General features: G+C 54.1%; 1 protein-coding gene across 2 annotated transcripts; it reads left to right on the top strand.

Moving 5' to 3' along the window:
• Nucleotides 1-1,408: 1,408 nt before the first annotated feature.
• Nucleotides 1,409-23,849, top strand: Lipe (lipase E, hormone sensitive type). Of its 2 annotated transcripts, none has more exons than XM_027430324.2 (10): nucleotides 1,409-2,333; nucleotides 14,824-15,359; nucleotides 18,149-18,239; nucleotides 18,348-18,493; nucleotides 18,685-18,870; nucleotides 18,983-19,274; nucleotides 19,944-20,171; nucleotides 20,280-20,456; nucleotides 22,848-23,293; nucleotides 23,598-23,849. In XM_027430324.2, the coding sequence occupies exons 1-10, from the start codon at nucleotides 1,409-1,411 to the stop codon at nucleotides 23,808-23,810; spliced, it is 3,240 nt and encodes a 1,079-aa protein (XP_027286125.1). In that variant the 3' UTR covers nucleotides 23,811-23,849. The 2 variants fall into 2 exon arrangements, with proteins under 2 accessions (XP_027286125.1, XP_027286126.1); XM_027430325.2 differs by lacking the exon at nucleotides 1,409-2,333 and adding an exon at nucleotides 7,556-7,979.

Raw genomic sequence — 23,849 nt, 5'->3', positions numbered from 1 at the left:
CAAAATGATGTCAAAATCTTTGACAATGTAAATGCTAACAACAAAAGTTCTGCATTTGTTGACACTTGGCTTGCTTGCAGAAAAGGATCTCCATGAGATTCTCTGTGTTGCAGCTGAGGGCCACTTACATTCTCCTATTCCTAAGGAAGGGACTGTAAGTCAGGCCCAGTCATGAATAAATCTTACCCTACAATATCTTGGTGTTTAGCTCCTGGTTTTCGACACCATAACTCCTATGCCTTCTATTTGCCCTAAAAGAATCAAGGAAACCTCAGCCTCCTATTGGTCTCACTTGACTATAAGGAAATCAGCAAAGAAAATAATTAAATACATACATACATGATGCATATATAGAGGATGTGGTATATGAATATCAGTTATTTCAGTCAAATGGTGTCTGGCCACTCACATTCAATCCACATGTCACCCTTTGCCCAGATTCTACACACTCTGCTCCCTTCTTGACCCTCTTCCCCTCTCCATTGTCTGATTGCTCTGTCACTCATTCTAAGGTGTAACATCTGGATAGGACGTGGAAGGCAGGCAAAGCACTTCATCAGATACTAGCTGACTAGAATAATAGAGGGTTAGGAATTGCTTTTCTTAGCATCTAGACAGCCTTTGGTGTTTACGATCCCTGTCATCATCACCCCCGTTGTCATCACTGCATCCCGTGGGTTTCTAATGCAATACAAGAGACATAAATGTAGAGACACGGTTCGAGGCTATAGCGATGGTATGAAGGGTCTCAGCCTAAATTCAAAAGGGCTTTGACCTATGCAAATGAACTTGTCAGCATGGGTATGAGATGAGCAACTGGAAACTAGCTGTAAGAATTAATGAAGAGGAAAGCATTCCTTAAGTAAAGAGACTCCTCGGGTATTCTTCTTGTGTCAGGAGCAGGGGGAGACGGAAGTAGGGGACACCCACCTGTGCTCACGGAACTTGGGAAACGGAGACAAGAGGATCAGGAGTTTGAGGCCAGCCTGGGCTACATGAGTCCCCATCTCTGTGGGCAGAGAACACTCACTGGTGCAGCTCATCTGGAATCCTCCCAGGTGAAATAAAAGACTAGATTAAGACGTCTCCTGAGAAGGGCTCTTGGCCATTTTGACTGAGTGGTGAATGGGGTGGGGCACTATTTATGACTCAAGAGGGCAAGCCCCTCCCTTCTTGTCAGACAGCACTGGGCACACAAGCCTCCTCCTTAGTCCTAATCCCTCTCCCAAAGTAAGAGGCACCAAGTGGTCACTTGGCCGGAGTTGGGCAGGGTGGGAGTGGCAGTGATAAACGCACGGGCCAGCCGTAAGGAAGACCAGGAATGCCAGGACGAAGGATCAGAGCCCAAAGGGAGGTGCCATCATGAAAGATCTGTGAGGAGGGAAGCCTGAGGGGTAGAGGCACAAGGATGAAGCCCCGGAGACCAACTTCTTTCACGAGGGAAATACCAACTGCGGAGCCAGATTCTGCCTTAGCATCTAGGCCAGAATGGAAACCTGAGACACAGCAGAGACCCATCATCCAGCCAGACCGTGGGCCAGAAACAACCCCCACAGAGCACCCTGGACCAAAGATGCTGCCGGAATTTGATACCCCACAGAAACAAAGTCTCCCACAAGAACCCGCTGCCCAACATGGAGCTGGATTCCAGCAGGAACCAAGGGTGCCACAAAAATCTCCTGTGCTCCAAAAAATCCTTGCCCCGTTTGCCTCCCCTGCACCCCAGCAATCAGCTGCCAGCCAGAAACCGCCCTTGGATCAACAGGGAGCTGCCTCCCTCGGGGGACCAGAGGCAGAAAAGGTGTCCACAGCTCAACAGGAACCACAACTCAGAGAAGAACATGTGTGGATGAGAGGACCTGGGCCTGCAAAGCCACCTGAAGAGCCACACGAAGCGGAGGCTGCCTCTGCAGCCCAGGCTGGACCTGGACCCCAACAGAACCCCCCTGCCCAGATTTACTCTGCATCCCAAGAGACACTGGAACACACAGACCCCACAGCCCCGCAGACTCCTCTCGTCCCAGAGGCCAAACCCAAGCAGGGGTCCCTGATGGAATCCGGGTTTTTAACGAGACTGCATGAGCTGTCCATACAGCGGACGACCCAGGAGTGGAAGACATTTTTTGACTGGATTACAGAGTCTGACACAGAGGAACATGTGAGTTCATCTTCAAAGGCAAATCTTCCAGAGCCAAAGGCTGGAATGGTGATTCTGGGAATGCCACTACCCTTCAAAAAGAAAGCCGATTGTGAAAAGGTGCCCGGATATGGCGGGAAATCACCACAGGGCAAGAAAGGCAGCCTCCAGAACCACAAACAGTACTGGGACACAGGTGAGTGTGAACCTGGAAGACTGCGGCCTTCCAGGACCTGTCAGTTACCAGTGCCAAGAATTATTTTGTATGTGGGGTTATAAAGCTCAGGTCATCTCTCCACGATCCTGTGGAACGAAGAGAGCAACAACCCCTCAGCCCCCCAACCCCCAGTCTGTAGAGAGGGGTACCGAGGCATAAGAATGAAGGGCTTTGCACCAGGGCCCTGCAGTTTGGAAACAGCAAACTCAGGACTGAAAATAAGGGTTTTTTCCCCTTTACACCCCACCCCACCCCTCAGGCTGCCCCCACCCCACCCCACCCCTCAGGCCGCCCCCCACCCCCAAAAAAACCCGGATTTGTAGAGAATCAGATTGAAGTAGGAGAGAGCCCTAACTCAAGAGTCGGGTAAACGAAACCACCCTCCTACTATTCATTCATAGTGGGAAGAAAAAAAACAAACGGCAGAGTCCTAGCTGTGGGCAGACATGCAGCTCAGCCGCAGCCCCAGCGTGCTGGGGTGGAGGGAGATTACCTTTGGAGTGGTGTAGACCAGCTCAACATCCGGCTGGGCATTCACAGCCCCGGCCCGTGCCACCTCGGTGCGGTGGGATGACTGCCTGACTGCCTGCCTGCCTGACTGCCTGTCTGCCTGCCTGCCTGCCTGCCTGCCTGACTGACTGACTGACTGACTGACTGTCTGCCTGCCTGCCTGACTGACTGACTGACTGCCTGCCTGACTGACTGACTGACTGACTGACTGACTACCTGACTGACTGACTGACTGCCTGCCTGACTGACTGAGTGACTGACTGACTGACTCCCTGACTGACTGACTGACTGACTGACTGACTGACTGACTGACTGTCTGACTACCTGAGTGACTGACTGACTGACTGACTGCCTGTCTGCCTGACTGACTGCCTGAGTGACTGACTGACTGACTGACTGACTGCCTGAGTGACTGACTGACTGCCTGACTGACTGCCTGCCTGCCTGACTGACTGCCTGACTGACTGACTGACTGACTGACTGACTGCCTGCCTGCCTGCCTGACTGACTGACTGACTGCCTGCCTGAGTGACTGACTGACTGCCTGCCTGACTGCCTGACTGACTGACTGACTGACTGACTGACTGCCTGCCTGCCTGCCTGCCTGACTGCCTGACTGACTGCCTGCCTGAGTGACTGACTGACTGACTGCCTGAGTGACTGACTGCCTGACTGCCTGACTGCCTGACTGCCTGCCTGACTGCCTGCCTGACTGACTGACTGACTGACGGCGGCGGACTGGGAGAGGGGTCCGTGGCCAGGTGCCCGCCCGAGGAGGCTCCTCTGAGGAGATGACAGGCATCTCACAGCAGGGCTCGCTCGCTCTGAGAGACAGTCCAGGTGCGCACGCGCTACCCCAGAAGCTGCTGAGGAGAGGCGCTGGCAGCCGCGCGCCTGCGCATATGCGAGCCTCGGGCCTCCTGGGTTTCCCGCCTTTTCCCGGGAGGTTCTGAGGAGGACAGAGAACCCTGGAGACACAGGGCAGCAGGAGCACGCGGAGGGGGAGCGCGCGCATGTGCGTGTGTATATGCGTGTGCGCGTGTGTAGTGCGTGCGTGTTTGCGCGCGCGTGTCTGTGCGCGTTTGCATGCGTGTGCGCGTGTGCGCGCGCGTGTGTACATGTGTGCGCGCGTGCGGGTACATGTGTGTGCGTGTGCTCGCGCGTGTATGGGTGTGTGCGCGTATGTGCGCGTGTGCATGCATATGTGCGTGTGCGTATGTGTGTGCGTATGTGAATGTGTGCGTGTGTGTGCGCGAGTGCATGTGTGTGCATATGCATGTGTGCATGTGTGCATGTGTGCATGTGTGCATGTGTGCGCGCGCGTGTATATGCGTGTGTATTGTGTATGCGTGTGTATGTGTGTGTGTGCGCGCGCGTGTATGTGTGTGTGCACGTGTACATGCATGTATGTGTGTACATGTGTGTGTGCGCGCGTGTGTGTATTGTGTATGCGTGTGTATGTGTGTGCGCGCGTGTGTATGTGTGTGTGCGTGTACATGCATGTATATGTGTGTACATGTGTGTGTGTGCGCGTGTGTGTATTGTGTATGCGTGTGTATGTGTGTGCGCGCGTGTGTATGTGTGTGTGCGCGTGTACATGCATGTATATGTGTGTACATGTGTGTGTGCGCATTTGTGTATATGCGTGTGTATTGTGTATGCCTGTGTGTACCTGTGTGTATGTGTGTGCGCGTGTATATGCATGTATATTGTGTGTACGCATGTGTGTGCGCGCGTGTGTATATGCGTGTGTATTGTGTATGCCTGTGTGTACCTGTATGTGTGTGCGCGTGTACATGCATGTATATGTGTGTACATGTGTGTGTGTGCGCATTTGTGTATATGCGTGTGTATTGTGTATGCCTGTGTGTACCTGTGTGTATGTGTGTGCGCGTGTATATGCATGTATATGTGTGTGTACGCATGTGTGTGCGCGCGTGTGTATATGCGTGTGTATTGTGTATGCCTGTGTGTACCTGTATGTGCGTGTGCGCGCGTGTATATGCATGTATGTGTGTACATGTGTGTGTGTGCGCATTTGTGTATATGCGTGTGTATTGTGTATGCCTGTGTGTACCTGTGTGTGTGTGCGCGTGTATATGCATGTATATGTGTGTGTACGCATGTGTGTGCGCGCGTGTGTATATGCGTGTGTATTGTGTATGCCTGTGTGTACCTGTATGTGCGTGTGCGCGCGTGTATATGCATGTATGTGTGTACATGTGTGTGTGTGCGCATTTGTGTATATGCGTGTGTATATGCATGTATACGTGTGTGTATGTGTGTGTGCGCGCATGTGTGTATGTGTGTGCGCGCGTGTATATGCATGTATGTGTGTGTACATGTGTGTGTACATGTGTGCGCATGTGTATGTGTGTGCGCATGTGTGTATGTGTGTGCGCGTGTGTATATGCATGTATGTGTGTGTACATGTGTGTGTACATGTGTGCGCATGTGTATGTGTGTGCGCATGTGTGTATGTGTGTGCGCGCGTGTATATGCATGTATGTGTGTGTACATGTGTGTGTACATGTGTGCGCATGTGTATGTGTGTGTGCGCATGTGTGTGTGTGTGCGCGCGTGTGTATGCATGTATGTGTGTGTACATGTGTGTGTACATGTGTGCGCATGTGTGTATGTGTGTGCGCATGTGTGTATGTGTGTGCGCGTGTGTATATGCATGTATGTGTGTGTACATGTGTGCGCATGTGTGTGTGTGTGCGCATGTGTGTGTGTGTGTGCGCGCGTGTATATGCATGTATGTGTGTGTACATGTGTGTGTGTGCGCATTTGTGTATATGCGTGTGTATTGTGTATGCCTGTGTGTACCTGTGTGTATGTGTGTGCGCGTGTATATGCATGTATATGTGTGTGTACGCATGTGTGTGCGCGCGTGTGTATATGCGTGTGTATTGTGTATGCCTGTGTGTACCTGTGTGTATGTGTGTGCGCGTGTACATGCATGTATATGTGTGTACATGTGTGTGTGTGCGCATTTGTGTATATGCGTGTGTATTGTGTATGCCTGTGTGTACCTGTGTGTATGTGTGTGCGCGTGTATATGCATGTATATGTGTGTGTACGCATGTGTGTGCGCGCGTGTGTATATGCGTGTGTATTGTGTATGCCTGTGTGTACCTGTGTGTATGTGTGTGCGCGTGTACATGCATGTATATGTGTGTACATGTGTGTGTGTGCGCATTTGTGTATATGCATGTGTATTGTGTATGCCTGTGTGTACCTGTGTGTATGTGTGTGCGCGTGTATATGCATGTATATGTGTGTGTACGCATGTGTGTGCGCGCGTGTGTATATGCGTGTGTATTGTGTATGCCTGTGTGTACCTGTATGTGCGTGTGCGCGCGTGTATATGCATGTATGTGTGTACATGTGTGTGTGTGCGCATTTGTGTATATGCGTGTGTATATGCATGTATACGTGTGTGTATGTGTGTGTGCGCGCATGTGTGTATGTGTGTGCGCGCGTGTATATGCATGTATGTGTGTACATGTGTGTGTACATGTGTGCGCATGTGTATGTGTGTGCGCATGTGTGTATGTGTGTGCGCGTGTGTATATGCATGTATGTGTGTGTACATGTGTGTGTACATGTGTGCGCATGTGTATGTGTGTGCGCATGTGTGTATGTGTGTGCGCGCATGTGTGTGTGTGTGTGCGCGCGTGTGTATGCATGTATTGTGTGTACATGTGTGTGTACATGTGTGCGCATGTGTATGTGTGTGCGCATGTGTGTATGTGTGTGCTCGCATGTGTGTATGTGTGTGCGCGCGTGTGTATATGCATGTATTGTGTGTACATGTGTGTGTACATGTGTGCGCATGTGTATGTGTGTGCGCATGTGTGTATGTGTGTGCGCGTGTGTATATGCATGTATTGTGTGTACATGTGTGTGTACATGTGTGCGCATGTGTATGTGTGTGTGCGCATGTGTGTGTGTGTGCGCGCGTGTATATGCATGTATGTGTGTGTACATGTGTGTGTACATGTGTGTGTACATGTGTGCGCATGTGTATGTGTGTGTGCGCATGTGTGTGTGTGTGCGCGCGTGTGTATGCATGTATGTGTGTGTACATGTGTGTGTACATGTGTGCGCATGTGTATGTGTGTGCGCATGTGTGTATGTGTGTGCGCGTGTGTATATGCATGTATTGTGTGTACATGTGTGTGTCCATGTGTGCGCATGTGTATGTGTGTGTGCGCATGTGTGTGTGTGTGTGCGCGCGTGTGTATGCATGTATGTGTGTGTACATGTGTGTGTACATGTGTGCGCATGTGTATGTGTGTGTGCGCATGTGTATGTGTGTGTGCGCATGTGTGTGTGTGTGTGCGCGCGCGTGGGTATGCATGTATTGTGTGTACATGTGTGTGTACATGTGTGCGCATGTGTGTGGCACACACACAGACACAGACAGACACACAGAGACTCTGACTGGAAGCCTCCGCTCAGCTCCGTCTCAAAAGCAAGGGGAGCGCGAGTAGGGGGCGGAGAAAGGGGCGGGGCTTTCCTAACGGCTACCAGCGCGGCCACGCCCCCATGCCGGCCACGCCCACCCGTAGGCCGCGCTCGGCCCGGCCGGGCCCCGGCCGCTCGTTCTGGCGGCTCCGCGGGCCGAGTTCACGGCGGGGTGACGGGCGCGGCGAGGCTCCGCGCCCCCCCGAGGCGCCCGGGGAGGAGGCCGTCGGGTGCCGGCGGCGCCCCTCCCCGCTGCCCCTGCCCCGGGGACGCCCGGCGCCGCCTCCGCGCTGGCAGTTTGTTGTCCCTGCTGGGGTTGGCTGCGGTTCCTTTAACCTGCGCCGAGTGGGCGGGCCGAGGCCTGCGGGACCGCCCCTTGGGGGCGGGGCCCGGCGGGGAGCGAGCCGGGATTGGAGGGCTGAGGGGCCGGGCGGTGGCGTGGAACGGGGATTGACTGTAGCCGTGGGCGGGGCTCGACGGCTGGACCCGGGCCCCGCGCCGTGCCGCGCCGGGGCGGCGGAGGAGAAGTGATGGAGCCCGCGGTGCGATCGGGGGCCCAGGCGGGGGCCCAGACCTCCAAGCAGGCCGGAGCAGGCTCCAAGAGCCGCAGTCGCCGGCGGTGGCGGAAAGGCAAGCTCAGAGGTGAGCCGTGGCAGGCAGCTCGGAAGCAGGCTCGCACAAGCTGCGGGGGCCGGGGTGGGCCGACCCATTCCCACGCGGGGGGCGGGCGGGCGGGCGGGGGGCGATCCGCGGGCTGGCCCACTGCCGTCCCGCTGGGGGGGGGTGCGGCGGGCGGGGACCGCGTCCTTCGTGAGAAGGGGGTGATGATGTAAGGACTACCGGCTGCCCCACTGAGGCCCCGGGAGGAGCGTCCGCAATAGATGGGGCTCCCGCTTGGCCTCGCTACCCTCCGTGTGGCCGCGAACAACAGCTGCGGCGCCCTTCGTGCTTCCAGCCTGGGAAAAGGTTCAGATTTGCACGTGTCCCGCACTCTTCTTAAGACAATAATGGGGAAAGAGTTTAGCCGGCTTTACCGAAACAGAAGCAAGTATACACTTACGACGATAGGTACGTGGAAGGGGTACCGGTAACTTGAAAAAAAGAAAAAAAAAAAAAAAGCTGCTCGCAACCCCTTCTTCCGCAGATCCGTCAGTCAGTCCATCCGTTTGCTCACTGGCAATCGACCATCGTCAGCCCAGTAACCCTGGGGCGACTCTCCCGGCTCTCACGACTTCCAAAAGAGAGCTTTTAACGGTGGCTTTGCACCTTCACACCTTCCCTAGGGAGAGGGGACAAGGCTATGCTATTGTCTAGCTTCCCGGGACCTAGAAGGCTGGAGAAACAGTGGCAGACCAACCATAGATGTTGCAAGGCTCAGTCAGAGCAGGCATTAAGTCCTGGCTAGGTTATCAGTCTTGTCCATTTTGTGGTGCTGCTTATAGCCAAACCTAGGGCCTGGTGAATTAGCTATCAAGTGTGCCACCATGCACCTCCACCTGCAGCCCATGTGTCTCCATCAGTCCCAGAGAGAGATTCCTTTGCAGGCAAAAATTTTTAAAAATTAAAAAAAAAAAAACTGACATGGCTCCCCAGCCCCACCTTGGTAGACCAGGGTACATTACAGTCAAGGCCAGAGACTAGTATACTGGCCCAGACAGGTTGGAGCTCAAGCTGGATGCAGAAGAGTGTCCTGTCCCACAACAAAGATACAGTTTGGGACCTGTGTCTTAAACTGCTATGATCTGTGAAGTAATAAACAACAGGCCCCCTTCCCTTGACACACAGTAAGCCAGGAGAGGTGGGGGTGGATATACTGTCTGTCTCTGCTAAACACTGAGCTCCCTAAGAGTGGAGTTCTGTCCGGCCCTTGTTTACCTAGAATGCCAAACACACGAGGCATGCAAATATTTATTAGATTGATAACTGAAGGAATTTGTGAAGCATGACATATGGCTATTAATAGCCAAACTGCCCTAGTGTCCTGAAGAGTCAGAAGGAATCTGCTTGAGTAAGGCTCCTTGCACAGGGCCCAGTCAGGCCTACTCACAAAGGCATGAATTGCTTGTCATTTCCTGAGGCCCTTCCTGGTGCCAGGCCTCAGACCTGTGAATCCGATCCCACCCCTGCCCCAAGGGTATCCTGACTGGCTGGAGCAGTCTTTTATCCGTGTGATCTTGCCAGTAACTGGATGAGACTGCTGTCATTATCGTCAGCCCATTTCCCAAGTGACGACACACAGGGGCACTCAGCCAGCTGGGCTTCCTTACCTGTCCAGTGAAGGCAGAGAGACACCTTCAGCCTTGTCAGGGCAGGCAGTGAGTGTGGTGAAAACTGCTGTATGCCCCGACCTTAATTCTGGATCTAAATGGCTCTAGTCACAAAGGTTTAATCTCCAGACAGTCACTCAATATCTAGGCTTTCTGTGACTAGCAGGACAGATTCAGTACATCTAGGGACACAGATATTAATAAGACTATTGTCATTGCCAGGCACGTGACACACAACTCTGATCCCAGTACTTGGGATGCCTGAGTCAGGAGGATCACCATTAGTTCACAGCAAGCCTGGACTATGTAGTGAGTTGCCGGCCAGTCAAGACTACTACAGAGTGAGACTGTCTCAACCTCTCCCCCTACCCATTTTAAAAAGTCTGTTGTAAACAAGTCAATGTGATAAATACAGTAAGAGGAAAAATCCCAGAGCTGAAAATGCAGCTTGTCCAGCATGCACAAAGCCCAGGACCCATCAGTTAGGCATGGGGCATGCACCCATGATTCAGAGGTCGATTGGTGGAGGCAGGAGGATCAGAAAGAAGTTTAAGGTCATCCGTGACCACTTAGTCTGAGGCCAACCTGGAATACATGAGAAAGTATATCCTGTCTTCCAGACCCTGAGAAAATGATCATGGGGAGCTTTTCCAAGGGGGTGATGTCAAACTCATGAGTGGGCAGGCGTTAACCACTAAACAAGGTAGGGAGGGAAAACAGAAAACAGCACGAGCAAAACCCCTGGTGCTAGCTGGTGGTGGTGGCACATGCCTGTAATCTCAGGACTCGGGATGCAGAGGCAAGGGGAACTTTGTGAATTCGAGGCCAGCCTGGTCTACAAAGCAAGTTCCAGGACAGCCAGGACTACACAAAGAAACCCCGTCTCAAAAAACAAAACCACACAAAACCCTTGATTCCGGAAGGAGCAGCGTCTGACAATGCAGAGACAGCTGTTGGCTGGAGGGAGGCTGGGGACAGGAATCTGGGCAGGCAGGGTGGGCTCTCGGTTGGGTTGGGAGGCCATATCCAAGATTGAGACTTTATCCTGAGAGGAAGGCGGGGAAGGATTGAAGGGCTGGAAGGGAGTTTTATGTTCTCAAACGACCCTCTGGATGCTTTGCAGGAAACAGACTTGAATTAGAGGCACACAGAGAACCTCACAATCACCCAAATGGTTGTGTTATAGTAGAGCAGGGGAGGTGGGGACACGCTGAGTCCCGAGGTTCCTAGGACATAGGTGTTCAGGACTGAGTGATGGCTGAGAGGGGGATAGGGTGAGGGAGATGGACAAGGTAACGCCTTGAAGTCTCTGCTTGAGCCAATGGTGAGTTCTGTTGTCAGCACACTTAGACACCGTGACACACCCACACATGTATACAGGCTCTTCTTGTTGTCTTTATTCGTGGTTATTTTGTTGTTGTTGTTTTGGAAGCATATATAACCCAGACTGGCTTTGAGCTCACTGTGTAATCCAAGATGACCTTGAACATCAGAGCCTCTCGCCTCAACACCACAGAGCTGGGATTACAAGTGTGCACCCCCACGCTTGGTCTATTTGATACTGGGGACCAAATCCACGGTTTGTGCAAGCCAGGCAAGCACTCCACCAACTGACATGGATTCATAGAAACATGAGCGCATCCCCATACAAGCTGAAAATCCAAGACAAAAGCCTGCACTCCCAAGAAACACACATAGGTCATGACACTTGCATAGGACAAATACCTTCAGTCATATCAAGAAACATGAAAGTATATTGCCCCAATACATCCCCAGGAACCAAAGTCCAGGCCTAATACAGCTGACAAGCAGCTTCTCGGAGCAAAGGGCTGGAGGAGCTGGGTGCATGGCTCAATGGCAGAACATTTGTCTAGCATGTACAAGTTTGATTCCCAGCACCAAAGTGGGAAAACGTCTCCCGGAGCAAAAGGCTGAAGCCTAATTGTCTAGGTGCCCCTTCCCCCATTGCAATGCCCCCCTCAGCCCTACCTTTTGCCCCATTCCTTCAGTGCTCGCCCATGGTCCCATTGGGTATGCCCTTACCCCAGTGCCCTCTGCCTGGGATTCTGGCAGTCTCTAGCCAGCCCGGTCTTCAGGGAGCTGTCATGAGTGGGGCAAAGAGCAGGTCCTGAAGTCACAAGGGCTTGGGAATCCAGCCCTTTCCCTACTGCTTCATCCAAGTCACTTGTTCTCCCAAAAGTGTTCTTCAGTAAGAATCCCAACCCCGTGTTCCTCACATGTCGGGTGGGAGGGCAGTCATAGCATGGGGGACTGTGGCAGATACAAGGCACCCAGTGTGGGAGTGGATGAATCCAGGTTTAGAAACTGGGAAATTGCACTGGCTAAGAGCTGAACACAACAGACAAGGCCCTGGACTCAGGGTGCCTAGAATCTCATGGGAAACAAAGCATAGTATGATTTGGGAAGTCATACACTGGGTTAGGGTAGTGACAGGGACCGCAGTAAGAAAAAGCTAAACACACCATCTCAGCGTGGCTGAGCTGAGTGAGCCCACAGAACGAACCATGGGTGCACATACAATACTTCCCTGGGCTGAGGATGGAACTCACTGGTAGCACATGGGAGGATCTGGCTTCTCACTGGAAGCGCTGCCTCCAGATGAGAAAGTCACCCCAGCACTCACCCAGCATAAATGACCAGGGCCAGATCCCACCATAGCTGCTGCTTAGTTTAACTGGTCCCTGTGTCTATCTGTTTGCTGCTCCTGGGAAAATGCAGCTCTCTCCCAAGTTCCCAGCCATTGCCTTTGGCACTCACTCTACCCTTCGTGCCCTCTTCCCTTCACAGATTCGCTGGCATAGGCTAGGCCTTCATCAAGATGACAGTCCAGGGACAGAGGCTGAGGAGTCACCCACAGTCAAACAACTGTTGCTGAAGCCTCAGGGCCTCTCATTTGCAAAAGACCCTTTTAAAAGCCTGACACCTGATTTTTTATTTGTAATCTTGTGTTCTTCCTAAATAGTCATACTCCACTTTATGAGCTTTGCACCTCCATAAAAATCTGTTTCTGGCCTAGAGGAGAGAGACCTGAAAACAAGTAAAGGGTTGGCTGCAAATGTGTACGTGCTAGGGTAGAAATAAGCCTTGGGGGAAGTGAGGGTGGGCTTTGGAGAGGGGAAGAAACAAGTGAGGGGCACCTTCAGTTCAGGGCTGAGGGCGAGGAAGAACTGGCTGGGCAAGGAGTGTGTGAATACCCGGCAAAAGTACCTGAGCCTTGGTCTCCCCGTCCGTAACATGGGGTTGAGTGTCGCAGCCGCATGGGCTGTGGCGGTTAGGAGGTAAGCTAAGGATGTCCACGAAAGGAATACCACCCAGCAGGGCCTTTGCAGCGTTTGGTACTGCCCTTAATTGGCTTTTGGAAGAAGCAGGACTAGCCACCTCTTTTTCCCTAACAGCTGGGGACATCTGTGCCAGGGCCAGTCTAGGGGGTGGGAACTGACATCACTGAGCCTTTGGCTCCCTGAATCCACTTGGGGGAGAGGGAGGATAGCTTGGCTGGGTGAGAGGGGACAGTGTGTTCAGGATGAAAGCTGGGACTTGGCTGCTGGGGCATGGGCTGCTGGGTCTAAGCGAGGAGGGGGCGGGCTGGGACTTGAAAAGGAAGGACATAAGGACTGTGTTGAGCTGGGTAAGCAAACAGGCAGGAGGGGGAAGGAGTTGAACGCTGGGCTGTGTTTCTGGATGGGAGGTGAGTCGAATGGCCACACCCTGACAGGCTAGTCCCTCCCCCAGTTTGTCGCCCCAGGCTGCTACTGGCACTAGCCACAGACCTGCTGTGCCAGCTTGGGGAGCTCCAGTCCGAAGAGGCCAGGGAGGGGTGAGTGCAGGGCCAGCTGAGAGACAACTGCCCAAGAACCCAGGTCTGGAAGGGAGAAGAGGCACTGTCTTCTAGGGAAACAAGGTGTTGTGAACCCAGGAGCCAGGTGGGGCCCCCGGCTTCCGGAGGGAAAGAATCACTTGAGACAGTTATAACACTAACCCACCAAAGGATCAAGGGCAACTTATCTAAGATGTGCTAAATAACAGGGAACCCTGAGGAGACACGACTGTGGAGGAAGATCACAGAGGACCCTGAATGTGGGAAGCTGAGCAGAGCTCAGAGCTGGGCTTTGAAGGACAGACAGAAGTTGAGCTCCGAGAGTCCTAGGAGGAGCGCTAGCTACATGGGTGGCAACTCGGGACCTAGAAGCAGAGGTTTAAATGGGCTCTGCCATTATCCATACAACCTCCGGCTTCTTACTGAGCCTCAGCTTTCCCTCCTGGAAAAGAGGATGCTGGCAGTGATAGAGATGGGAACCAAGGAAGTCTGGGTCTTTGGGATCAAACCTTAGCATGGGCCTGGCTGGTGATCAGTATTAGCTATCTGAACTGCCGTTTCAGGCAGGAGAGTCGGACAATGCAATCTAAGGCAGGTGGGCACGTCTGAAAGCCAGGCAACCATCTAGAGAAGGGATGCTGAGTCTGGGAGTCCACAGAGAAACAAGGAGCTGGAGTTTGGAGGGAATTCTGCAGGCAGGCTGGAGTGACACGGAAATGCTGCAATTGTGGATGGAGCTCAGACGGAGGGCTAGGTGTGGAGGGAGGGAAGTCCCAGGAGATAGCAATGGCTGGACTGGGGTGTATTTCCAACCGCTCTTAAAAAGGGAGGGCCCGTGGGCAGCACCATGAGACTGAAAAGGGAACTTGGGATGGGACTTGAACGAGTGGAACCGTTGGCCATGCTTCTTTCCCGGAACAAGAAGGACAAGTCTAAAGAGAGTAAACAAAGAGTTCACCCTGTGAATACCTGGAAGGAAGAAGGAAGAGGGTGGGCCAGCTTCTGGGGTAGAGAGCAGCACCAGGGAACAAGGTTTTCTCTGGGGCTCGGGAGACTGGACTCCTAGATCCAGGAAGGAAGGGGCTAGAGAAGGGGCTTCAACTCAGCTGCTAGGCAGAAAGGGGCTGAGGCCCCAGACTTCTGGAAGAATGGAGATAAAATCCTGGTGTGAGAGACATGATAATGGAAGGCCCCTGCAGCTCGAGGAGGCTTGGAATAGATACCTCAGCCTGAGGAAGAAGGGGGCTACCACTTTGCACTCCTGGATCTAAGCAAGGAGGGTCCTAGGTTTGAATACTTGGGCCCGAGAGAAGAGGGGTAGGGCCTGGACCTCTGGACCAGACAGGGCAAGGGTAACCGCAGACCTTCCATCTTTCCACAGCCTCGTCATTCTCACACGGCATGGATCTACGCACAATGACACAGTCGCTGGTGACACTCACAGAAGACAACATGGCTTTCTTCTCAAGCCAGGGCCCTGGAGAGACAGCTCGGCGGCTGTCCAGTGTCTTTGCAGGTATTCGAGAACAGGCACTGGGGCTGGAGCCAACCCTAGGCCACCTGCTGGGTGTGGCACACCATTTTGACCTGGACACAGAGACACCAGCCAATGGATACCGTAGCTTGGTGCACACAGCCCGTTGCTGCCTAGCACACTTACTACACAAGTCCCGCTATGTGGCCTCCAACCGCCGAAGTATCTTTTTCCGTGCCAGCCATAACCTAGCAGAACTGGAGGCCTACCTGGCTGCTCTCACCCAGCTCCGTGCCCTGGCCTACTACGCCCAGCGCCTGCTGGCTATCAACCGACCAGGGGTGCTCTTCTTTGAGGGTGATGAAGGGCTCACCGCTGACTTCCTGCGAGAATATGTCACGCTGCATAAAGGCTGCTTCTATGGCCGCTGCCTGGGCTTCCAGGTGAGTTCCTAGCTCCATTTCCCTCTGGACTCACGGTGAAGGCACTGGTGGATGGTAACCAGTCCTTAAAGTAGCGTAACCACAGTGATCAGAATTACTGGATTCAGGGATCAGACCACAGATCGGCAGGGAGAGTTGGCAGGAGCGCAGAGCTGGACTCTGAGGGTTTCCAGCTCATGACCCACGACTAGATCTACCCTGTGTCAGAAGGCTCCTCACCAGTTGGATCTGGTAACTCGGGCCTGTTACATCCCCTCTACTCAGGCAGCTGAGGCAGGAGGATTGCAAGTCCAAGGCCTGGCTGAGCTTAAAGAGTGACATGAAGGCCAACCTTGGTAACTTAGGGAGACCCTGTCTCAAAAGTAACAAGAAAGGCTGGGGCTGTAACTCAGTGGTGAAACACTTGTCAAGCATGCACCAGGTCAGAGCTTCAATCCTCAGCAAAAGGAATTGGGGGGGGGCAGGTGCATTTGCTCCTCCTCCTCCTCCTCCTCCTCCTCCTCCTCCTCTTCTTCTGCTGCTGCTGCTGCTGCTTCTTCTTTTCCTCTTCCTCTTCCTCTTCCTCTTCCTCTGTTACAGATTGACCCCAGAGCCTCACGAGCGGTGGGTGAGCACCTCACTGAGCTGTCCCCTAACCCCCTCACTCTTCTGTAGCCCCTGAGGTTCGCTGAATCTGAGCCCTTTAGGAGGGTTATCAGTATTGATCTCAAAGGTCTGTTCTGTGTGAGTGCACCCCCTGCCATGTGCGCTGGGACTCTGGACAGGAAGGAAGAAGGTGCCAGCCCACAGATGTCAGATCTGTCAGATCGGTACCTGGGCTTCGTTGCTATAGAAACCACATGATTTCTAGACAGCCTTCAGGACAGGACCAAAACACCCATCAGAGCTGGTGACAAGGAAGGCCTGGTTGTTGTCAGTCTCTTCCCTGAACAAGACATTCTGACCCTGGCTGTGGGTCCTGCCTTTTGCCCACCCCAAACCACCTCAGAGAGATGCAGCCTGTCACCACACGGAAAGTGAGGCAGTCCAGTACCCTCAGGAGGCTGAAGCAGGGTTACTTAGAGATGTAGGCTAGCTTGAGCTATATTATATGTCCCAGGCAAGCCAAGGCTATATAGGAAGATCCTGTCTCAAAAATAAGTAAATCGATGAATTGGGGACATAGAAAACTAAAATTGGAACAGAGGCCCATGTTGGCCCTGTCTGGGATCATGCTAGCTCCAGGCAGCCCCGTCCAGCTGTATCAAGGAACATCAGCATTGACTCCAGGAGCTGTGTGAAGCTTTAGTCCATCCTGCCCTCTCGGGGCCTCCTCCCACGTCACTGAGAGATGAGCCCGCCACTCTTTCAGCTTCCCTGCCTCTGCCCACCATCCCAGGCTTCCTGGTTCTGAGCAGCCCAACACAGTTACTGCTGGGACTCTCCCCTCACCCAGACTAAACCTCCAAATACTGACCTGGCAGCAGGACCAGCCATCTCCCTGCTTTCATGTTCTGGCATCAACACTGGAAAGGAAGAAATTCCAGGCTGCCTGAATCAGTGTCCTAACCACAAAGGCCAGGAGCTCCTGTGCTCTTTGGCCTACTGGGTCCCTGGCCAGGAGCACAGCCTGGGCCACCTGCCAGCTCCTAAGGTCACAAGCTCTGTAAGGTGCAAGGCTGCATCGTCCTCTAAAATGTCAGCTTCCAGGAAGGCAGAGGCCCCAGGCCTCAGATGCTGTGCAGTCCCTGCTCCCTCCAAAGCCCAGCATAATGTGGAACAGTCTATTGAGTGAACAAGAACTGTGCTAACTCCTTGCCTTGGCCCCCTGAGGCTGAGTCTCCTCTACTGCTCTCACTGTCTTCCTGTCTGTCCCCTCTCTGCCATGTGTCTCCTCAGTCTTCTCTGACAGCTGTCTATCCCTTGTCTAGGCTTCAGCTGATCTCCCCAGGTTCTCTCTACCTGTCTTGGATCATTTCCCCATTTCTGGCTTTCAGTTGCCCTGTGCCTGTCCCCCCAGGAGTTTCTGACTTCAGGAAGATCCTGTGCACTCTGACCTCCCCCTCCCCCAGGTCACAACCCTCCAGATGCTCTGGATGAAACCCAGTCCCCCACCTGGGACCCTGGAAGAGCTGTCTTGGCATCTCGGGCCTCCCTTGCTCTTGATCCCTGGCTTCCTTTGCTCCAGGCACACAACCATTGTGTCCTCTGGCCCATGCTCCCTTCATTAAAGCCTTCTTTCCCTGCTACCCGTGCAGCACTGGAGCTTCAGCTGCCGGGGAACGACCCTCTCCTCTTTTAGATCCCTACTCCCAGGCCTGGCCCATAGTTATCACTGCAGCCCATCCACCTAGCACCTTTCTTCAAAGCATTAGCTGATTTAGACATTACCCTGCACATGTCTTTTTTTTAATATTTATTTTTTAAGATTTTATTTATTATGTATACAACATTCTGCTTCCATGTCTGTCTGCACACCAGAAGAGGGCACCAGATCTCATAACGGATGGTTGTGAGCCACCATGTGGTTGCTGGGAATTGAACTCAGGACCTCTGGAAGAGCAATCAGTGCTCCTAACCTCTGAGCCATCTCTCCAGCCCCCCGTGCATGTCTTTATATGCTCATCATCTCGTTTCCCTTTGAAGACAGACACCAGGTCCATGAAAGGGCCCAGGGTGATGCCCACAGCACACCATAGGAGCTCATTAAACGCTTGCTAAATGTACGTGCCTGCTCCTCTCTCTGTCCCATCTTGTGCCCCATCCGAGTGTCTCCTGGGTGGTTGGGTGACACAGGCATCCCTTCGCAGTTCACACCTGCCATCCGGCCGTTCCTGCAGACTCTCTCCATCGGGCTGGTGTCCTTCGGGGAACACTACAAACGCAACGAGACAGGCCTCAGTGAGTGGTGGCTGGGCCCTACCCACATCCTCTCCTGTGCCCCTTTCCTAACCCAGCAGAGCCGCCTGGTCTCCATCAGGGCTCCTTGACACCCCTCCTGACCCCCAGGTGTAACTGCCAGTTCCCTCTTCACTGGTGGCCGATTCGCCATAGACCCAGAGTTGCGTGGGGCTGAGTTTGAACGTATCATCCAGAACCTGGACGTGCACTTCTGGAAAGCCTTCTGGAACATCACTGAGATCGAGGTGTTGTCGGTGAGCTCGGGAGCGGGGGAGAACCCCCAGCATGCTTACAGATGGCGATTCTGATTTCCAGACATCCAGTGAAGCCACGGCCCAAGGATGTCACATACGGGGAAGGATTGGGCTAGGGAGAGGAAGAATGTGGTATGTGCCCCCAGCACCCCCATAGCCCTTCCTTAGCATACCTTCTGTTCCCTCCCTAGTCCCTGGCTAACATGGCATCAACCACTGTGAGGGTAAGCCGCCTGCTCAGCCTGCCACCCGAGGCCTTTGAGATGCCACTAACCTCTGACCCCAAGCTCACAGTGACCATCTCACCTCCCTTGGCACACACCGGCCCAGGGCCTGTGCTAGCCAGGCTCATCTCCTATGACCTTCGGGAAGGGCAGGTAAGCCCCTGGCCCTGAACAGCGGCAGCACCAGCCCAGCACCCTGGAGCCCCAGGCCTACCCCCTTCGGGCAAGAAGGCCCTGACAGACCACCCTCCCTCCTCACCACTAGGACAGCAAGATGCTCAACAGCCTGGTCAAATCTGAGGGCCCACGCCTGGAGCTGCGCCCACGGCCCCAGCAAGCACCCCGCTCACGGGCCCTAGTGGTCCACATCCATGGTGGTGGCTTTGTGGCACAGACCTCCAAATCCCATGAGCCCTACCTCAAGACCTGGGCCCAGGAGCTAGGAGTCCCCATCATCTCCATCGACTACTCCCTGGCCCCTGAGGCCCCCTTTCCCCGAGCGCTGGAGGAGTGTTTTTTCGCCTACTGCTGGGCTGTCAAGCACTGTGCCCTGCTCGGTGAGACCCAGGTCCCTGCTTGCACGGCTCCCCCACCACCACCCACCTTGCCCTGGCCACCCTTCTTCAGCCCCTGACCCATCCTGTAGAGACACTAAGTCCCTAAATCCTCAAGCCTCAGCCTCGCTCTATCCAGCCTGTCTTCTGCCTCCACCCTAATGTGGGCTAGCCCCGCTACCCATCTTCCATCTTGGCCATGCCATCTCTGCCCCCGTCTCGTCTCCCCTCTCCTCCCCAGCTGCCCTCCTCCTGCTCTCCTGCGTTGCCAGTCTGCTGGCTCATATGCCCACCTATTGGGAAGGTCCTCACACCTCCCTCTTGGAATGCCAGCATCTCAGGAAGACACAGAGCAGGGAGGGGCTGTACCCAGTCTGAACCCTGACCTTTGGTTTCCCAACTTCTGATGTCCCCGTCTTGGGGAACCTGCTCTTGAGCTCCCCTTCGCACCACCTGCCCTTGCTGCTGCCCCCCCCCCAGACTCCCCAGCTTCCCTAGCGCTTTTTCTCTCTCCTCTGCCCACTACCTACCACATGGGGTCCAAATCCATGCTGTTTCTTGACAGTAACTAAAACAGCATTCTGCTTGATGTTAGAAATTACATACCCACCTGAGAGCCCAGTCCTCCCAGGTCATGCCAGGCTATGAGTGGACCCTTCTCCCCACAACTAGGTTCAACAGGAGAGAGGATATGCCTTGCAGGGGACAGTGCAGGCGGGAACCTCTGCATCACCGTGTCCCTTCGGGCAGCAGCCTATGGAGTGAGGGTGCCAGATGGCATCATGGCAGCCTACCCAGTCACCACCCTGCAGCCCTCTGCCTCTCCCTCTCGTCTTCTGAGTCTCATGGACCCACTTCTACCACTGAGTGTCCTCTCTAAGTGTGTTAGTGCCTACTCAGGTAAGGTCCATGCCCTCAGCATGGCAGCTGGAGGCCTGAGTGCCTCAGAGACCCCAAGTTCTGGGTGTTAGAAGGAGACCAACTCAGCCTCTCACATGCATTGTGCAGGTACAGAGACAGAGGACCACTCTGACTCAGACCAGAAGGCACTGGGCATGATGGGGCTGGTGCAGAGGGACACATCCCTGTTCCTCAGAGACCTCCGCCTGGGTGCCTCCTCGTGGCTCAACTCCTTCCTGGAGCTAAGCGGACGCAAGCCCCAGAAGACCTCAGTGTCCACAGCAGGTGAGTTAGAGCTTGTTCCAAGGCACCCAGCCAGGACAGCCTAGACAGACACCTCGACACAGCATTAGACCCAGGACACATGGGGCTACAGGTAACCTTTCCTGGCTTGCTCTGTCCTTGGCCCTACAACAAGCCAAGCCCTCGGTTTTTCCCAGCAGATGGCATCCTATAAATCCCCAGACTTACTGGGACCTCACAATCCCAGGAACTGCCAAGGGGGGGGGGGACCCTCTCTCACACCCAAATTTAGTGGTACACACCTTTAGTTCTAGCACTTGGGAAGCAGAAACAAGATCTTTCTGAGTTCAAGGCCAGCCTGATTTACATAGCAAGTTCCCACTCCAGGCTAGCCAAGGTCATATAGAGAGACCCGTCTCAACAACAATAAAGCCAGTCTTCAGGAGGCTGGAGAAATGAGTCAGGAGGCAAAGAGCTTGCTGTGCAAGTATGAGAACCTGAGTTCGGATCCCCCAGAACCCATATAAAAGTCAGGTGTGGTGGTGCACACCATAATCTCAGCACCAGGTGGGCAGAGTCAGGTGAATCCCTGGGACTTGCTGGAATGCAAGTCTGGGCAAAAGCAGTGAGCTCTGGGGTCAGTGAAAGACCCTGACTCAAAAAACAACATGGGGGCTGGTGACATGGCCCAGTGCCTGCTGCCAAGCCTGACCTGAGTTCAATCCCCAGGATTCCAATGGTGGAAGGCAAGGACCTATTCTTATAAACTGTCCACACAAAATAAATAAAAATGTAATAAAAAGGACAAACCCAAGGTGAGTAGTTCCCTGAAGAACAATACCTGAGGATGATGTCTGGTACACACATGCACACATCACAGAGAGGATTATTCAGTTCACGTGTGTTTTACTTTAAGGTTCTTTTTTTAAGATTTATTTATTTATTATGTATACAGTGTTCTGTCTGCATGCCAGAAGAGGGCATCAGATCCCATAGACAGTTGTGAGCCACCATGTGGGTGCTGGGAATTGAACTCAGGACCTCTGGAAGAAACCGCTGAGCCATCTCTCCAATCCCTACTTTAAGATTCTAATGTTAGAATCTTCAGTTAAATGTAGATACACACGTGTGTGTGCCCACGCACACGTACGTTAAAAAGGAATTGAATTTGAGGCAAGGGACCATTGAGCTCTGGAAGTGAGGTTTCCCAAAAGGTGACCTTGAAGGCAGACACTCCAGCCCAGATTCTGATTCTGTCAGCACCTCACTGGCTGCTGGGTTAATGAAATACCAGCATCTACAACCCTTAGTCTGTCCCTCTGTGAAATGGGTACAAGTTGGGTCATAGTGAGGACTACAACACCCATTGTGTTAAATGCCGACACAGTGCCTGGCACACGGGTGCTCTTGGAAGACACTAGAACATTAGAGTCCCATGTCTGCAGTTTTGTCCCAGTGACTCTGGGTCACACAGAACCCAAGTGATTACTCTTACATTGGTGTGCAGTTTGCATCTGATAAAGGCAAGTTGTGGGAACACAACTGCAGGGTAGGATCATGGGTAGTGCTGCTCCCCTAAGGCAAGAGGATCCCATTTTGGGCAAGCCGGGGCTACACTGTTAGAAATGAAACAGTGTAAGCCCTGAAACAGTAAGCAGTAAGATCCAATTAAATTAACATCATCTGGGCACTTGCTTGCCTGGCTGCTCAGTGGAAAGGGATAAAACAGAGACATGAAAGACATCCACGTGGCTGGCAACAGATACAAGCTCTCTTGGAGAGTAAACATCTGTTAGCTGCCCAGCTGTGTGACCTCGTGTATGCCCTTTGGTCAAGTGGTCATAAAAGGCAGGCTGAGCCTCCTGCTGGGGAGCCCAGAGGCAACTATAGCGAGGCATGCTGCCTGGCAGTCAAACCTTAGCAGCAGCCCAGGGGTGTAAATACCAGCTCTGCAGGGCATCACCTGTGAGGGGCTGGGAGCTGGCATGTGCAAAGCTCCGGGCTCGACCCTCAGATCCTCAGCGGCAGACACAAAAACATCCCGATACATCATGATCCCAGCAGAGGAAACGATAGCTAACCCTCTGAGCTCTTATGTCCGTATAACTTATAAGCTAAGTTAGACATCATTTATACAGAGGGAGAGATGGAAGCGCCCAGAAGTCAGCTGACCTGCACTTCCCAGTCTTTACACCTGCACACCCTGCCCTCCCAACACAGCTTCGCCTCCCAAAACTACCAGCCTTCCTTCCGATTGCAAGCCAGGACACACAAACCCCGCCCCCACCCTAGGGTCTGGGAGGGGGGCTGTCCCGAACCTCCCTGCAAAGACTACTGTCCTGCTGACCTACCCTATCTGCCATCCGCACACCCTGCTCACAGCCAGGCTTATCGTGTGGCCTCAGGCAGCCTCTGTGTTTGCCCTTCCTCTAGACACCGTGCGCTCCACGGAGTCCATGCGCAGGAGTGTGTCTGAGGCGGCCCTGGCCCAGCCAGAGGGCTTGCTAAACGCAGACACCCTGAAGACCCTGACGATAAATGACTTGAGCTTTAAGAGCTCAACAGACGGCAACACAGAGACGTCAGGCACCCCGGAGATGTCGCTGTCCATGGAGACGCTGGGCCCCTCCACACCCTCTGAGGTCAACTTCTTTCTGCGGCCTGAGAAGGAAGAGGCTGACGCCAAAGACGGGGTGGGCTCCGTGGACAGAGGCCCCCGCGTGCGCGCGGCCTTCCCCGACGGTTTCCACCCGAGACGCTCAAGCCAGGGAGTCCTCCACATGCCACTGTACTCGTCACCCATCGTCAAGAACCCCTTCATGTCTCCGCTGCTGGCCCCCGACAGCATGCTCAAGACCCTGCCGCCTGTGCACCTCGTGGTGAGAACGCGGCTGCCCCGGGAGGGCGGAGGGTTGGGGTCCCGGAGGGTGCCCTGGGGAAAAGAGCAAGCGGAGGGGGGGGGGCAGCGCAGCGAGCGAGCGAGCAAGCGAGCCAGATCGGGTACCCGCTGCGCAGGAGGCTGGGGCGCGTGGGATGGAGAGGCAGGGGCGAGGCTAGGTGAGCATCTCGGTTTCATTGACCTAACCCACCTGTTCCCTCCGCCCCACCCCGTCCCCAACCCCGGTCCCTCGCTTCTGCCCACCTCCTCCACACCCCCGCGCCCTCCCGCGCCCTCCCGCGCAGGCGTGCGCTCTGGACCCCATGCTGGACGACTCGGTCATGTTCGCGCGGAGACTGCGCGACCTGGGCCAGCCCGTGACGCTGAACGTGGTGGAGGACCTGCCGCACGGCTTCCTGAGCCTGGCGGCGCTGTGCCGCGAGACCCGGCAGGCCGCGGAGTTGTGCGTGCAGCGCATCCGGCTCGTCCTCACCCCGCCCGCCGCGCCGCTCGTCTGAGCCAGGGCGGGGGGCGGCACTAAAGACCTCTTGCTCCCA

Source organism: Cricetulus griseus, chromosome 9 (assembly GCF_003668045.3).
Source record: "Cricetulus griseus strain 17A/GY chromosome 9, alternate assembly CriGri-PICRH-1.0, whole genome shotgun sequence".
Lineage (NCBI taxonomy): Eukaryota > Metazoa > Chordata > Mammalia > Rodentia > Cricetidae > Cricetulus > Cricetulus griseus.
The sequence above is the reverse complement of the archived record's forward strand: the minus strand, read 5'-3'. Positions and strand labels throughout refer to the sequence as shown.